Source organism: Lampetra fluviatilis, chromosome 37 (genome assembly GCF_964198595.1).
Source record: "Lampetra fluviatilis chromosome 37, kcLamFluv1.1, whole genome shotgun sequence".
Lineage (NCBI taxonomy): Eukaryota > Metazoa > Chordata > Hyperoartia > Petromyzontiformes > Petromyzontidae > Lampetra > Lampetra fluviatilis.
The window spans coordinates 7,080,491-7,096,593 of NC_136311.1; the positions used below are offsets into that span (position 1 = coordinate 7,080,491).

General features: G+C 53.2%; 1 protein-coding gene across 1 annotated transcript; it reads left to right on the top strand.

Moving 5' to 3' along the window:
- Positions 1-1,906: 1,906 nt before the first annotated feature.
- MRM1 (mitochondrial rRNA methyltransferase 1) lies at positions 1,907-15,894 on the top strand. The gene is made up of 8 exons (XM_078873721.1): positions 1,907-2,055; positions 3,879-5,388; positions 6,722-7,004; positions 7,804-7,978; positions 8,933-9,026; positions 9,566-9,689; positions 11,185-11,304; positions 15,292-15,894. The coding sequence occupies exons 2-8, from the start codon at positions 3,943-3,945 to the stop codon at positions 15,345-15,347; spliced, it is 2,298 nt and encodes a 765-aa protein (XP_078729847.1). The 5' UTR covers positions 1,907-2,055; positions 3,879-3,942; the 3' UTR covers positions 15,348-15,894.
- The last annotated feature ends 209 nt before the right edge of the window (positions 15,895-16,103 follow it).

Below are 16,103 nucleotides of genomic sequence, written 5' to 3' on the forward strand. Positions count from 1 at the left end.
TTTCCCTTCTACGTGACTTTACCGAAAGAACCAAGAAGATGAATCCCTGCAGTCACGAAAGCTTTAAATCGAAATGTTTTTCAATATTTCTGGGGTACAAAGCTACTGACTTTCTGGGAGCCTCAGTCGGGGTGCATGGTGATCAGGCAAGCCCCTCCCTCCCTGGGTCAGCACTGCCCACTTTCACATAACCACGCCCACCCGCTCATCCTCCATCCCAGCAGGAGGAAAACAGTACCTGAGACTTCTAGATTTGAAGCTTTCGTGACTGCAAGGATTCATACTCTTAGGTTTTTTCGGTAAAGTCACGTAGGTAAAAAAATAAGTAATAGAAATAAAATAATAAATCACGACGTTTCGGGCGCAACACAAGCGTCCGTCATCAGGTGGGACAACCACAGCAAGAAACAATTGCTGAAGTGGGCAAAAGAGCTGCTGTAACAAGAGGCTATATAGGGAAGAGACGGGGGAGGAGCCAGGGAGGAAAGATAGAGAAGGAGGTGTGGGGTAGGGGGGGTGGAGCGCTGCTGGAGGGATTAGGAAACGAGCAAGGGAAATAAGAGTATAGTACCTGAGACATTGATCTCTGCCGATAAACGATTGATCAAGTGCAAAACCTGCTCGGGGCCTAGTGGTCGCCACGTGATGCATCCAGGCTATACTATACTCAGGTATAGATTAAAAATGTATTTTACCAGGTAAGGTCCACTTAGCTATGTCGCTCTTTTTCAGAAGCGACCTGGCCACAAATGAAAGATCAACAAAGTGGCTTATCACGTGGAAATGAATAGCCGCCAAATCGTCTATAAACGCATGTTGACTCTAAATGTGGAGGGGAAAACCCAAAGAGGACCTCGAGAAAAATCCACGCTACCACGGAGAAAATGCGAAACTCCAAATATATAGCAGCAGGCATTTGGGTTGGGATCGAACCCACGACTTCCTATATACCATGCGAAGTAGTTAACATCGTGGTCATTGTGGCCGCTGACACCTTCATGAGCTCAGTATGTATAGGACCGCAGAGCGTGGGCAATTGTTGGTGCCGGTTCACGGCGTGGTTGCTGCTGCTGCCTCCTCGCATCTCTGAGTCGTTCTAACCTCACTGCGAGAGTGAGCGGCGAATACTTTACAAGCCGATGATTATTTGTATTATCGATTATTATCGTTTCACCATTCATAAAATTACCAAAATACCACACGAGGAATGAGATGCAATGCCTTTGGAATCGATATCGCCGTGTTTATCGATTTAGTTATTCGATTCTTTGATTGTTCGATTAACGGTGAGCATACGTTCACGCTGAATTGACAGCGGGGTGAATTATTTAACGATTCGATTCCCCTTCCACGCCGTTGGTGCAGAATGGTAGATATTCATACGCCATCTAATGAACCGATCACTTCGTATAATTATCGATTCATTACCGCCTTTTAGAAACAACCACAGCCAAATCCTATTAACCGACATAATCGATTCTTACCGCCAGATTCAATACTGAACAAGACCGCACAACCATATGAATCGGTTATATATGAATAGATTCCCCGTATAGCCTTAACAGACTCTTGGGGCAAGTGCTGTTAGCGAGTGGCACCTATGAAGGCCGGCACGGCACACGAGGGGGTGGGTGACCAGCACCACGCCCGGCCGCCTTTGTCTCCCCCAATGGCGATTTTACACACCACTGCACCAGGTACTCATTTGAGGCTGAGTCGACCTAGGGGGGAGGCCTAGGACCGGTTCAGATAATCGTCACCGGGTGTTGGTGGCCGCGTGAGCTGGAATAGAACTCGGGTAGGGGTGGGGGCCGGGTTCGTAGCGCAGCGCGCTAACCACTGCGCCACCGCTCCCCCCCCCAAACCACCCCTCCCCTCACACCCACAGCAGTGTCACGTGCTCCAGCAATGGCGGCGCCCGTAGCGTACAACGTGTTGCGACGCGCCTGAGCAGCCGAATCCGATCCACGGTCAAGAAAGACGAAGACGGCCGCGCGAACTTGACGACGCAAAGGTTTGTCGTGTTCAGAGCCGCCCGCCTCCTGCTCGTGAACGGTAAGCTTGCGGGATTATCGGTTCGGGTTATTTCACAGCTCGCTACACGAGTGATAGCCACCGCTCTCGCGATTTCCCCGGCGCTCGCCGCTCGCCCGATTCGGCTTTTTGTTATTCGGGTTTGTACCGCGTGCCGTTCGGCGTCATGGTAGACGAAGCGTCGGACATCGGAACAAACACGAGACGCATATCCGTGAGTTGTACAAGTCACGATCGCGGGCTCGTCACTGACGCCGCGTGGCAGGGCCCTTTATACAGCAGTGGATTGACACAAGGCCTGGAGTATTTGTCTTGTAAAATGATCATTGACAGTAGACTCTTCATTATGTGTGGTCGAGGATAAACTTTCGCGCTACCTCTGCATTGAACCCTCCCCCTGGGACTGTTTGTGAATCGCTATATTTAACCCTGTTGCGAACCTAGAGGTCGTTTGCCATATTCTGCATCCGAATCCTCCCCTCGCTCCGTCTTGGAGATAATTCTTGATCGAACTCCTGCATTGAGGCGGGGGACAGGGAGGGGGCATTCATCCAGCAGTGGAGTGACCATAGGTGAAGAAGAGGCCGATATGATAATGTACCACGAGGTCGCGCCACGCAGGTCATTTGAACCACGAGGTCTTGTGCACTCATTCAGAACCTCCCTCGTGTGTTGCCTTTGAGAACCACGTTGCGACGACCAGCGTTGATCCCTGGAAAAGGGAGACCTCCAGTGAACGCATTGCACAGCACTGTATGATGCGACAGACATCAATGTTAGAGGTTTGGCATTGCCCGTGGACATATCACCCGCAATGCACCCGATCCCGACGAATCTTGGAAGCTAAGCGCGTTGGCGCCTGGTTAGGGCTTGGATGGGTGACGACCACGCCACTCTACACAGCTGACAAGTGTCAACGCTGCTGCTGCTGCGTTGGGAGTGGTGCACAAGCACAATTAACAAACCGCAAACAACTAATTAGTCAATTACACTACTGGAGCAAACATTCCAGCAACGTTTCGGGCAATGGTCCTTCTGTCTAGGCTATTATATATGACTAGCTTTTTTGCCCGTCTAAGGACGGGTGTATATTGCAGTAAATCTTGAAATATTCAATAGAAAAATTGTTCAGCTCATTATTATTAATGAGGGTGGGGGTTGCCCCATGTGGAGTGACGTCACCCGCTAATGGTTATTGGGGAGGGGTGCGGCATGTGAAGTGCGCGAACTTCTTGTGCGTTAGTGTAAATTTCCACGCGGGCATGAATATTAATGAAGGGGGGGGGGCTCTTTTGCAGTGACGTCACGCACGTATGTCGCACTGTGCTGCGTAGATTTATTTTTGACCGTCACTTTCTGTAAAGAAACGTCATATTTGAAGCGACTTTGCGTGATAAATTATTTAATTCAGCTCCATCTTCCTCTGCGTTAGTGTAAAAATCCACCCACTCATGAATATTAATTATGGGGGAGCCTTATGTGGAGTGATGTCACGCGGGGGGGGGGGGGCCTCATGTAGAGTGACGTCACGCGGAGGGGCCTCATGTGGAGTGACGTCACACGCGGGACACACATTCCTGGCTCATAGTAGTATTGCTATATTTCTTTATTTTTCTATCTACGTTACTTTACCTAAAGAACCAAAGAATATGAATTCCTGCAGTCACTAAAGTTTTAAGTCAAAATTTATATTATTGCTGTTAAGTACCCCACCCCCCCACCGTTTCCCTGCCATCCCCCTCGACGAAAACCTAGGCAGGAGAAACACACAGGGTGGTTTGCACTGGCATGGTTTATTATTATTCTGTTTTTACATTGAATCAATGTGTCCTTGTTTTATTCAGGATGCTATTGAAGATCGAGTTGAATCGAAAACAACAATAACAGCCGAAATAAAATCAACTCAAGATGCTGCGGGGCGCGAGGTTCCTGCTCGCTGCCGCGTCTCGGCCGCGGTGCCGGCCACTCCACAGTTACGCAACCGAGGCCGAGTCCATCCGCTCAGGGCTCCTCCTCTCGTCATCGTCTTCTCCTCTTCGCTTCGTCCTCGCAAGCGCGAGCTGCAGGAGGCAGTTCCACGTGGGGATCGCGAGGTCTGCCAAGTCGTCGGCTCAGGGAGGCGACCGCTTTGAGTTGCCCGACGATAACGATGACCGCGACGACGACGATGTCGCAAACAGGGCGAGCGGTGTGAGGTCGAGGGTCAGGGCCAGGCGAGGCCGGGCCGTGGCGGCCGACTTCGAAGATGATGATAATTTTTTCGCGAAAATCGAAGCTCAATCCGAACGGCCAGGGGGGTCGGCTGCCCCTATCCAGGAGAGACGCCCTCGCAAGCCGCGTCACGAGCTGCACGAAGAAGACTTTGAAGAGCTAGAAGGAGGAGGACGACGAGGAGGAGGAAGAGGAGGAGGAGACGGTGAGTTCAGCTCCAGGGAGGCGACGACGGGCAGCAGGGCGTTCGGGCAGACACCTCTCGGCAAACCCTACGCGAATCCGAGGCGTGGCGACTCCTGGGATGAAGGCGGCGACGGAGGACGGCTGCAGGAAGGACAGCGCGGTGGCCACGTCAAACAGAGCAAGGGCGGGGCTCCGCACAGGGAAACGGCGTCGCACTACGGGCGATCCGACGACACCTACGACAATGACGGCGACGACGACAACGACGAAGCATACCTGAAGAGGGCGACACCGGCGCGCGCTACCGGGGGAGGACAAGCCAGGGCGCGGGACGGCGGCGACTATAGCCACAGGGCGAAGGACGACTTCGCCGTCGACTACGGCTACAAGAGAAGAGACGGTGAGCGCGGCGACTCGGGCTACAAGAGAAGGGACCGAGGTGACTACGACCACAGGCCGAGGGATGGCGGCGACTACGGCTACAAGAGAAGAGACGGCGGCGGTGGCGACTTCGGCTACAAGAGAAAGGACGGCGGCGGTGGCGGCGGTGGCGGCGGTGGCGGCGGTGGCGGCGGCGGCGGCGGTGACGGCGGCTACGGCTACAGGACGAGGAACAGTGGCGGCGGCGGCGACTACGGCTACAAAGCGAAGGACGACTTCGGCGTCAACTACAGCTACAGGGGGAAGAACGGGGGCGACCGTGGCTACGATCGCGGCCGCGACCAGCGAGGCCCCCCAGGCAAGGCACGGGGTTTCCCTGCGGGGGCCCCCTGGGAGAAGAGCGGGGAGCGCGGCCCCTGGCGGCGCTCGGACCCCGTGTCGGGGCAGCGGAGCGAGGACGCCGGCGAGGAGGACATGCTGTTCGGCATCGCACCGGTGCACATGGCGCTGCTGCATGGACACCGCGAGTTCAAGCGCCTCCTGCTCAACAAGAAGCGCAACCCCGAGCGGCCCGAGGTAGCGATGGACACGTCGTCGTCGGGGTCATCGTCATCATCGTCATCATCGCCATCATCGCCATCATCGCCATCATCATCGCCATCGTTACTCTTATCGTAATCAACACGATCATCCTAATTGTCGTGATTACGTTCATCATCTCCGTCGTCTTAATCATCAAAATCCTCTTTAATTATAATTTGCATAATCGTTTTGGCTATCATTTGCATCATTGGTATTATCATGATTGGTATTGTCATCGTCGTCATAGTCTGCCGCTTTCGCATTGTTCACGTAATTTTTTACTTCTTTGTTGCTTTGATTTACACGGAGTTTATCACCAGCCGGAGGAGAGGTGGCACAGTGGTTAACGTATCGCGTGATTTCGATTCCCGGCTACTGCCTACATCATTGGCGAGTGGTATCTGAACCATTCCTGGGTGTGCCCCCCCCCCCTTCATCCACCTGCACTGACCATCGTGATGAAGTACGCTCAAATAAACCCCACCACCGACACGGCGCCACGCAGAGGCCTTCGTCCAGCAGTGGACTGTAAGGCCCGCGTTGCCGGCGACAGTTTCCACCGACGATTGCTCTAAAAGATCCCCCGTGTAGCCTCTACAGACTGCTGTTAGCATGTAGCACCGATGAAGGCCGGCACGGCACACAAGCGGGTGGGTGGCCAGCACCACGCCCGACGACCTTTGTCTCTCAAGTAACGATGTTTACACACCGCACCAGGTACTCCTCATTTGAGGCTGAGTCGACCTAGAGGAGGCCCAGGACGGGTTCGGATAATCGTCACTGGTGTTGACCATGAGCGGCAATGCAACCAGGGTCGCTGGGTTCACAGCGCAGGCCAACCAGCCAGACAGCCAGTCGGCCAAATGGCTCAATTTACTCCACCCACTCCCACATCCATATAAAGATAAAGATCCCCCGTATAGCCTTAACAGACTGTAGGGGCAAGTGCTGTTAGCGAGCACCTATGAAGGCCGCAACGGTACACGAGGGGGTGGGTGGCCAGCACCACGCCCGACCGCCTTTGTCTCCCTAGTGGCGATGTTTACACACCGCACCAGGTACTCATTTGAGGCTGAGTCGACCTAGGGGAGGCCCAGGACCGGTTCAGATAATCGTCACTGGTGTTGGCCGTGAGCGGGAATCGAACTCTGGTCGCTGGGTTCGTAGCGCAGCGCGCTAACCGCTACACTACCGTTCCCCCCACATCCATATATACACACACACACCCACAAAGACACCCACAGAAATACCCACTCACACAGACACACCCACATACACACCTGCAGACACACGTGACCGCAAGCATCCGTCCGTTTCCCACCTGCAGCTGCAGGAGCTGCTGCGCTTGGCGGCGGAGCGCGGCATCGAGACGGAACTGGTGAACCGACGGCAGCTCGACGAGCTGAGCGAGGGCCGCCCCAACCAGGGCGTGTGCCTGGAGGCAAGCCGGCGCGACTTCATAGACTACGATGCCCTCTTTGCCGGCTCCGCCGATGTCGCGAGCGCCGGCACCGCCGAGGTGGCGCGAGCCGGCGAGGGCGAGCCGGAGCCCGCGGGCGGCGGAGAGGAGAGCTGCGACCGGCAGGCGGATGACCCGGTGAAAGCGGAAGGCAAGTGCTGCCTGTTGCCGTCGTCGGCCGGTGACGGTTTGCTCGTCTCTCCCTCCGCCGTCATCTTAATGGATTGTCGCGGTTTTGGAGTCGCGATTCGATGAGTCCTTTTTTTTTCGATTTAAAGCTTTCGTGACTGCAGGGATTCATCTTCTTGGTTCTTTTGGTAAAGTCAAACGAGTCACGTAGAATGGAAATAATAAAATAATAAAAATACAACTTAATAAAATAATTCTCATGACGTTTCGGCCACAACGCAAGCAGCCGTCCTCAGGTGGAAACGTTGTGAGAATTATTTTATTATGTTTTATTTTTTTTATTTTATTATTTCCATTCTACGTGACTTTACCGAAAGAACCAAGAAGATGAGTTTTTTTTTTTCGGCTTGTTTGTACTTGCTGTGTGCTGTTGAACACATAGTAGTGGAGGCTTTCGCGACCAATATTATCCATGAGAGAGGTTCTTTTAGGGTTCGATCGCGTAAATATAAATGTGACATTAAACCCGCCACCACCCGACACAGCCAATTAGTAAGGTTTGTTTAATCGGTTTTGTCGGGTGGTGGTGGGTTTAATGACACATTTATATTTACACGATCTAACCCATAAAACCTCTTATGTTTGTCTACTGTTTGTGTCCTGAGTGTGTCATCTGCATTGTGTCACGTGTCCTGTTTATCCTGTTCGGTCGGTCCTCCCGTCTCTCGCCTGTACACTGTGTGTCTCATTCTGGGTGACGATGACTATCGTCGGTTCCCTGGAGCTGCCTAAGTGACGCGCCGCCGTTTCCCACAGCGCAGTCGCCACCGACGACCCGGCCGCTGGGTCGCCCGCGAGCGAGACCGCAGCGGACGGCGGCAAGAGGCGCCTGTGGGTGGTGATCAACGAGGTGAACGACCCCATGAACCTGGGCGCCGTGCTGCGCTCCACTTACTTCATGGGCGTCGAGACGGTGCTGATCACCAAGCAGAACAGGTGCGGTGGGGGTGGCGGCCACACGGACCGACGAATCGAGGGACGGGACTGGGAGATGGACGAACAGGGCGGATGGAAGAACGGACAAACGGGGAACAGACTGGGAGATAGACTAATGGACGCGCGGATTGAGGACGGGGATTGGCGGGGGATGGACGGACGCACGGATGAATGAAGACGAGCTGGGTCGGTGGAGTGTGCGCCAGAATTGCGGCGTGATATTGACGGACGCTCACCTTTTGATCATTTGGGATAATGGATAGGGGGGGGGTAGAAATCTCACTAGATCTCGGAAGTTATGCAGGGTTGAGCCTGGATAGTGCCTACTATGCATGCCAGATTGTCATTCGGCATCTGCGGGGCTATGCTGCATTGCGGGCAGCAGAGGGCACTGCAGCAAAACCCATTGCTGCGCTGCACTTTCTATGCTCCCACGTCGGTGCTCTCTCTCCGCCTTCGCCCTCCCGCACTGACAGTTTGCGTGAAGGATCTCGAGCGGACGCTGCGTTCTCGGGTTGCGCCGGCGAGCTCTGCTGCACGGTGTCTGACGTTTCGTTCCATCCGCTGGTGGGAGCTTCTTGGGGTGTTCCGACGCGTGGAACGAAACGTCGGACGTCGAACGTTGTGCTGAACAACAACAATAACGCGACGTGGCTTACAACCCGAGGAGCACATCAGAGAGCTCTACCGCACAACCGCGGAAAGCTACGCAGCAGCGTTGATTTAGAATGCGAGTTGCAACGTGAAACCTCGATTGAAAACTAAATTTTTTAGAACTGCTTTTTGTGCTAAATAAGTTCAACATTTGTACATGTGAACGTGTGCCTGCTGAACAGTGTCGTCGTCTCTGGTGTCCGCCCGGCACCTTCTCATGCTCCCCCCACGCCCCTCCCTCTTTGCCCCCCCCCCCCCACCGTCCTTGCCCCCCCCCCCCCCCATCCTCTCCCGCACCAGCTGCTCGCTGACGCCAACCGTGAGCAAAGCCAGCGCTGGCACCGTGGAGGTGATGGACATTTACACGACGGGGCGGCTGCCGCAAGTCCTGCAGGTGAGAAACTACGACGACGGCGACAGCGACGACAGTTCAACCCTTTCCCGTTCCGATGACGTACACGGGTGTCGTCATGACGTGCGTGTACGTCATCAGTTTTTCTGCCGGTTCTGTTACAATGGCATAGGTGTATGTTATCAGTTCTTTATTCCGGAAGAAAAAAATATATACCTTTTTCGGTACCGAGGCTCCCGCAAGGCAATGCGGGAGGGCGTGTGGCACGGTTTGGCGCCAGCTATCGTAGAGTGCGGCGATCGTGTCACTACGGTTCTCTGCGGTGAGTACAACGTCTTTGAAAACAACGGCGCTACGCCTCTCGAAATAGAATAAACGTCGTTGAGACCGGCAGACCGATGATGTCTGGCGGTCTCCGGGTCGACGATGGCATCCGTCGTGCCTTCTCAGAGAGGGTCGCGTGAAGGCTGACGTCTTCCACTCGGTCGTAAAAGGCAACCACTGTTGAGATGAGCGCGACTCCACGAGTCGCCGCGGGGGTTGTTATAACCCTCCTTCCTCCGTTGCCGTCCCGCGCGCAGGAGAAGGCAAAGCAAGGTTGGCAGATCGTGGGCACGGTGGCGCATGCCAAGAGCACGGGGTCGACTGTGCCGGTCGTGCCTTGCGACCAGTACCAGCTGAAGGCCCCCACCATCCTCCTCATCGGTGCGTCGCCGGGTGACACCGCGAAGCGTACGAGAGAGAGGGAGAGACGCGCTCTCAGGATTTTATGTCGGGAGAGAGAGCGAGAAAGAGGAATGCGTGGATTACGGAGCGTGCGCAGGTTAAGGGCGTCGTTCGAACATAAACTGAACTTTGTATATTACCAGGTAAGGCCCTCACTCAGCTACGTAGCTCTTTTTCAGAAGTGACCTGGCCACAAATGACAGCCCAACGAAGTGGCTTCATCACGTAGAAATGCATAGCAGCCAAATACTCTAAACGCACGTTGATTCCAAATGTTGAGGAAAAAGCAGAGGACCCGGAGAAAAATCCACGTGACCTCAGGGAGAGAGAGAGAGAGACACGCACACCAAATATACAGCGAATGAACGGCGCTGGGGCAGGACGCATCGCTCGAAAGGGGCGCGATGGGCACGGTCAAGAATATTTGCGTCCCAAAGAAGCCAGGAACGCCGACCGCGGCTCGTGTGCAGGTGCCGGGCGGGTTGTCACGTCGCCCGATCGCGAGAGATGGCGACGGCTTAGGGGCGAGGCCTTCATCCATCGTGGCAATGATGGTGACTGGTGGGCAGCACAGGGCACGGTGCAGCAGACAGAGCCCTTGAAGAAGGTAATTGGCCTGACCTCTTCTGCACTGGCCAGACGTCTTGGGAAGAGGCGAGAGTAGCGACACTTGACCCCGCCACACATGACCTGCCTATCGACCGTGGGTGGGGTGGGGAGGGAGCGGGGCAGCAGGGGTGGGGGGAGAGGTCTATTATGCGGAGTTAAAGCTGAGTAGTGTTCTCATGAATGAATGAAAGATTTGTCCTCTAGCTGCAAGGACAATTGCCAGGCACATGGGAGTGGAGCATGGGAGACCCCCTCCAGTTGTGTCTTGTACACAGTGTGCGGTTCCCTATGACATTTTGTTCTGTCCATTCCCACACGTAAAGATAGTGACAAAGATCCCCCGTGTAGCCTTTAGCAGACTGTTGGGCCACGTGCTGTTAGCGAGTAACAAGGAAGGCCGGGACGGCACACGAGGGGTTGGGTGGCCAGCACCACACCCGGCCCGCCTTTGTCTCCATAGTAGTGATGTATACACGCAGCACCAGCTACTCATTTGAGGCCGAGTCGACCTAGGGGAAGGCCCAGAAGCAGTTCAGATAATCGTCACTTGTGTTGGCCATGAGCGGGAATCGAACTCGAATGGCCGGGTTTGTAGCCACCGCTCCCCGTGGCTCACAACAACAACCGCCGTTCACAAAGTGGCGGTGACATTGACATCCCCGCGGCACTTGTGCTATGCAAGGTGCTCACGCACTCAACCCCACACTCATCCAACTGCACACGATGGTGATGATAATGACGCCGGTAAACGTGACGGCGATGTTGGAGTGATTATGATCACGGTCACGTTGTGTTAAAGGCCCCTTCCCGCGTTCGCTGCTGTACACCCCGCTCCTCCCCCCCCCCCCACCTCGTGTGCTCGCAGGCAACGAGGGCTACGGACTCCCGCAGGAGCTGCTCGCGCTGTGCGACGTGCTGCTCACCATCGAGCCGCGGCGTGAGCTGCACCGCGGCATCGAGTCCCTCAACCTGTCCGTGGCAACGGGTGAGTGCCGCTCCCTCGCTCGCACAAAGACAAAGATCCCCCGTATAGCCTCAACAGACTGTTAGCGAGCACCTATGAAGGCCTGCATGGCACACAAGGGGCGGGGGGGGGGGTAGGGGGCCAGCAACCACGCTCGGCCGCCTTTGTATCCAGAATCATACTCGAGGAATCAGATGAGCTATAAAGCTCTTTTTCACAGATGTCCCTAGTGGCATTATTTACATACCGCACCAGGTACTCATTTGAGGGCTGAGTCGACCTAGGGGAGCTCCAGGACTGGTTCAGAGAATCGTCACTGGTGTTGGTGGCCACGAGCGGGAATCGAACTCGGCATTGTCGGGTTCGTAGTGCAGCGCGCCAGCCACATACTACCAATACCCGCCATTCGCCACTAAGTGACGGTGACATCACCACGGCGCCTGTACCAGGCCAGGTGCACTTTGAGGCAACGTGAAGTGTTGAAGCCTCGCTGACAGGAGGTCTTGGGACAGACCCAGGTACCATGGGTTGGTTGACTGAGATGACCGGTAGATGCACACCAGCTGTACCCCCTACTGAGCCAACTTGCTGCATTTTAGCTGCCCGGCGCTCCGCTCATTGTTGTGAGCGTCACTCTGCCCTCCGTTGTTGCTGGAGGGTGACTGCCTCAAACTGCCCAGTAGCGTCCATCACGAGCCTCCTCCATAGAGGCCGATCTTGATTCCGCTGGTACCAGTCGTTGGCAAGTCCACTCAGCTCCACATCATCCCAAACAGTATCAGTCCATCTCTTCTCCAGCCCATGTCGTGCCTGTTTAGCCCCCCCCTCTATGTAGCCAAACAGAAGCTGCTTGGGCATGCGGTGGCTGGGCATGCAGGCTACATGAACCAGCCAACGCAGCCTTGCCTGCTTACTGATGGGAATGTGCCCAGATCTTTCAAGGATTTGTGAACTCCTCACACAATCCAGCCTGGTTAAACCCAGGATGGATCATACACAGACCAGCCTAAATGTTTCTAACTGGCGAAGATGTTCCATTATGGGGGTCCACGTTTCACAAGCAGAGAGAAGGGAGGCCATGACTGGCCGAAGCTTCGTGCAGAGCGTCAGACCAGGTAGCTTCCACACAGCATTGCGCAGCCGATGAAAAGATAATGTCGCCAGACTGATTCAGAGTGAGACCTCTGCTGTCAAACCGGAGCTGGTCGTAAGCATACTGCCCAGCTTTGGTAAACTCTCCACTCTCTCTACAACCAATGGGGAGCTGTGGTGGTGGAGTGTTTGGTGGCACAAAATAACCAGGCAGGTGCTTAGTTTTGGTGGGGCTGATGGTAAGACCCCACCTCTTAGTGGCATACTCTAGGTCCAGCAGCAGCACCTCCAACTCTTCCTCTGAGCAGCAATCACCAGATCATCAGCAAACATATAGCGTGGTGTACGCTACAGTACACCACGCTATTTATAAACATACACAGACAAGACAAAGATCCCCTGGATAGCCTCAACAGTCTGTTGTGGCAAGTGTTGTTAGCGAGCACCTATGAAGGCCGGCATGGCACACAAGGGGGTGGGTGGCTAACACAACACCCGGCCGCCTTTGTCTCCCTAGCAGCAATGTTTTTACACACCGCACCAGGTACTCAATTGAGGCTGAGTCGACCTAGGGGGGAGGCCCAGGAGAAGTTCAGATAATCGTCACCGGTGTTGTTGGCCACGAGCGGGAATCGAACTTGGGTCGCTAAATTCGTAGCGCAGCGCGCTAACCGCTACACTACCGCTCCCCAAGAAAACACATGCACGAGGACACAGATAATTAATACACAGACACTAATAATACAGGTATTCTACATGCACGCTGTCGAAAAAAAAAAGTGCGCCGAAACAAACCACCGAGAACGTTCAAACAAAAACGTTAAACAAGCAAAAAATATCAATAAATGTGATATTAACGCACACTAATAAACACCAAGATACATTTCGCACCTACCTTCATACACACTTTTAATCTCAGTCACACAGACGCATACACACAATCACGCGATTACTCAGCCGCTCTGCCGCCTCGGCCCACACACACAATGCTGCCACTCCCCGGCACACGCGTTCCACCGTCTATTGTCAGCGTCATTGACCAAGGTTCAATGTGGTCATCATCATCGCCGTCAGCCATCATCACTGCCAGGTGAAGACCTCCCAAAACTATCGCTGCCACCACACTGATTTCATCGCCCCATCTCCTCGGTCGATGTACTCTCGTACGCGTTCCATTCCTTGGTTCGGCCATCCTTAACCCATCCTAGCGATGTGCACTGCCCAGGCCCGCTTATTCCCATAGTTTGGATGATGTCATTAACCGGCATGTGTTCTCTAATCCACGCGTTCCTCTTTCTGTCTCTCAATGCAATTCCAAGCACGCGTCTCTCCACGATTATTTTCGCTCAACACCACGGCTCTGGACCACGTATCATAGCAGGGGAGTACACGCTGCCTAGAGCCAGGCTAAGGCACCCCAGCTGCCAGACAGCAGACATGTGGCTCACTGTTCACAACAGCGAAACACGAGATGCAGACGGCCGTTGACTACCGATGGCTTTTCTTGGGGTCATTCCACTGCTGATGAAGCCTCCTGAGTGGAAACAAATGCAGTCGGTCGTGGAGGGTGAGGGTTACGGGAACAAGTGGGAGAGAAGTGGTGGTGGTCAGACTTGGTGATTTTGCAACATTCCGTGTGCACGCAGTACCAGCTGACAAAATTTAATTGTTTTCCATGTGCGCGTCTGTCTGTGTGCGGCACACACAGCGGACCCAGAGTGAAATAATAAACACGAACAAATTTCACTGGAGATGGCGCATAGCGTAAACCAGGATTTCTATCTCTCCGTATCATTTGTTCTCTTTCACACCGCCCAGTACATCGCCTCCTGTATACCTTTGTGTTGATGATACGGCCGTTGCATTGGCAGTGGGGCACAAATGCAGATAAAAGAGCTGATTGTGAGCAAACGTGGTCTTAAATAGCTGTACAAACGGCCAGTGTTTCAGGAATTGGCCATGGGTGTTTGACCATACTTCACCACTCTTGTCAATGCAGGTTGGTGATGGGGAGGGGGGGGAGCACCCGGCATTGATTCAGATATCACTCAACATTGATGTCAGTCATGCTGTTGATGACTGTTGCTGCTTTTTCTTTGGAGCTGTTGGGTGTATCAATTAACTTCCCTGGCGATCCACCGAATCGTCGCGAATCAGAGTTGATCCGACGCATTGTGGCGAGTTTAGCGGCCTCCAGTGGCTGGAGGGGTAACACAAATCCATTCGTACAAACAACACGTTTACGAATCGTAAATATAAGTCGGTCCAAACGCGAAACGTAGTCCAAATAAACCCAATTCAAAATGACCTCTAGTCGACACCAAACTCGGTCCACATGAAATCTAGTCCAAGTGAACTCCAATCCCATGCCACGAGCAGAGCTCCAGCCCCTGGTGTGCATGCCACGCAGTTTACGGCATGCGGCGCTGTAAACACCGTACATTTGTAACGATGCAGCGGTTAAAAATCGATGCTTGCGATACGCGTGTCGAATCGCACGCATGTACGAATTGGATACGATTTGTCCAAGTGACATGAGAATGCTGCGCTTAGGCTTGCGATGGCTTAGTCGGGTGTTAACCAAACTTGCGTTGATTTTTTCAAGTTATATTTTACGCAACTGTGCCATTTCATTGTCACATTCCTTAGCCATGATCAATCCAACGCTGGATGAAAGCCTCCCCTAATCTTGTCACCATTGCCGCTACATGTGATATTAGTATCGGTGTGAAATAAATAATCCGTCCCAAAACGCATCATAGTGATCGGATTAAATGTAGAATTTCAATTTCACCATTAGACAATATATTTTTTACATTGCAATTTTTTACATTGCAATGATTTGGTACGTGTGGCCGTTGGTGGCCGCTAAAATCAATATTTATCGGGGACTCTGCGTCATTTCTCTCTTTCCAGGGATCCTGTTGTACAATTTGCTCGGCAAGGCTGCGGAGGAGAAGAAGCGAGAATGAAGGACGCGTGCGTGTGCGAGGAAAGCGATACATATTCGTAGTACTTGATGTGTTTTTTTATTATATGGCACTACGAGAACACGCGAAAAGATGAATACTATTTGCATGTGGAGCGTATCACTTTGTCCGTCTCGACTGCTGTCAAAAGGGGGCGAGTGAGATTTGTCGTCGTACTGTGAAATGTGTTTTATATTTTGTAGACATCGGACGTCGGAAGATAACCAGGTCACTGTTGCAAATGAGGCTTGTCCTGGACTCTGTAAAAGTTCTCACCTGGGTAAAAAAAAAAAATGAAAGAATTAACTCGCCCAACATTTCAATGGATCAGTCTCGGTTATTACCGCCCCCGTTTGTATCGTTTCTCGGTTTGTTTTCGTATTTCGTTTTTTCACTCCCGTTATCTTAAAAATAACATCGTCATTTAATTGCAAATAATTAGCATACGTCGTATATATAATCGGCACTTGGCGCGTGAAGTTCTATCCACGGTTGGAATATGAACGGGTTTAAAACAAAAAAGTTTGGGGACTGAGAACTTACAAGAGCAAGTCTCAAAATAAAATATTTCAAACAAAAAGCCAGTATCGAGTGATTCCCTTCACATCTGCGTCGCATGAATGATCACCCCAGGACTATCCAGGGCACCATGATGGAGCCACCACAAAACATCCCTCCCATTTAGTTGCGGGGGGGGGGGGGGTCAAGGGAGGATGCTCCACAACCAGTGTAGATTCTCAAGATTCCACGCGACCTCGT

Bases quoted from the DNA above. Each gene is read 5' to 3' on its own strand.
- MRM1 (XM_078873721.1), top strand. From the start codon at position 3,943: ATGCTGCGGGGCGCGAGGTTCCTGCTCGCTGCCGCGTCTCGGCCGCGG. The intron at 7,005-7,803 runs GCAAGTGCTGCC...CCCACAGCGCAG, and splicing joins TGACCCGGTGAAAGCGGAAG to TCGCCACCGACGACCCGGCC. The intron at 9,027-9,565 runs GTGAGAAACTAC...TCCCGCGCGCAG, and splicing joins GGCTGCCGCAAGTCCTGCAG to GAGAAGGCAAAGCAAGGTTG.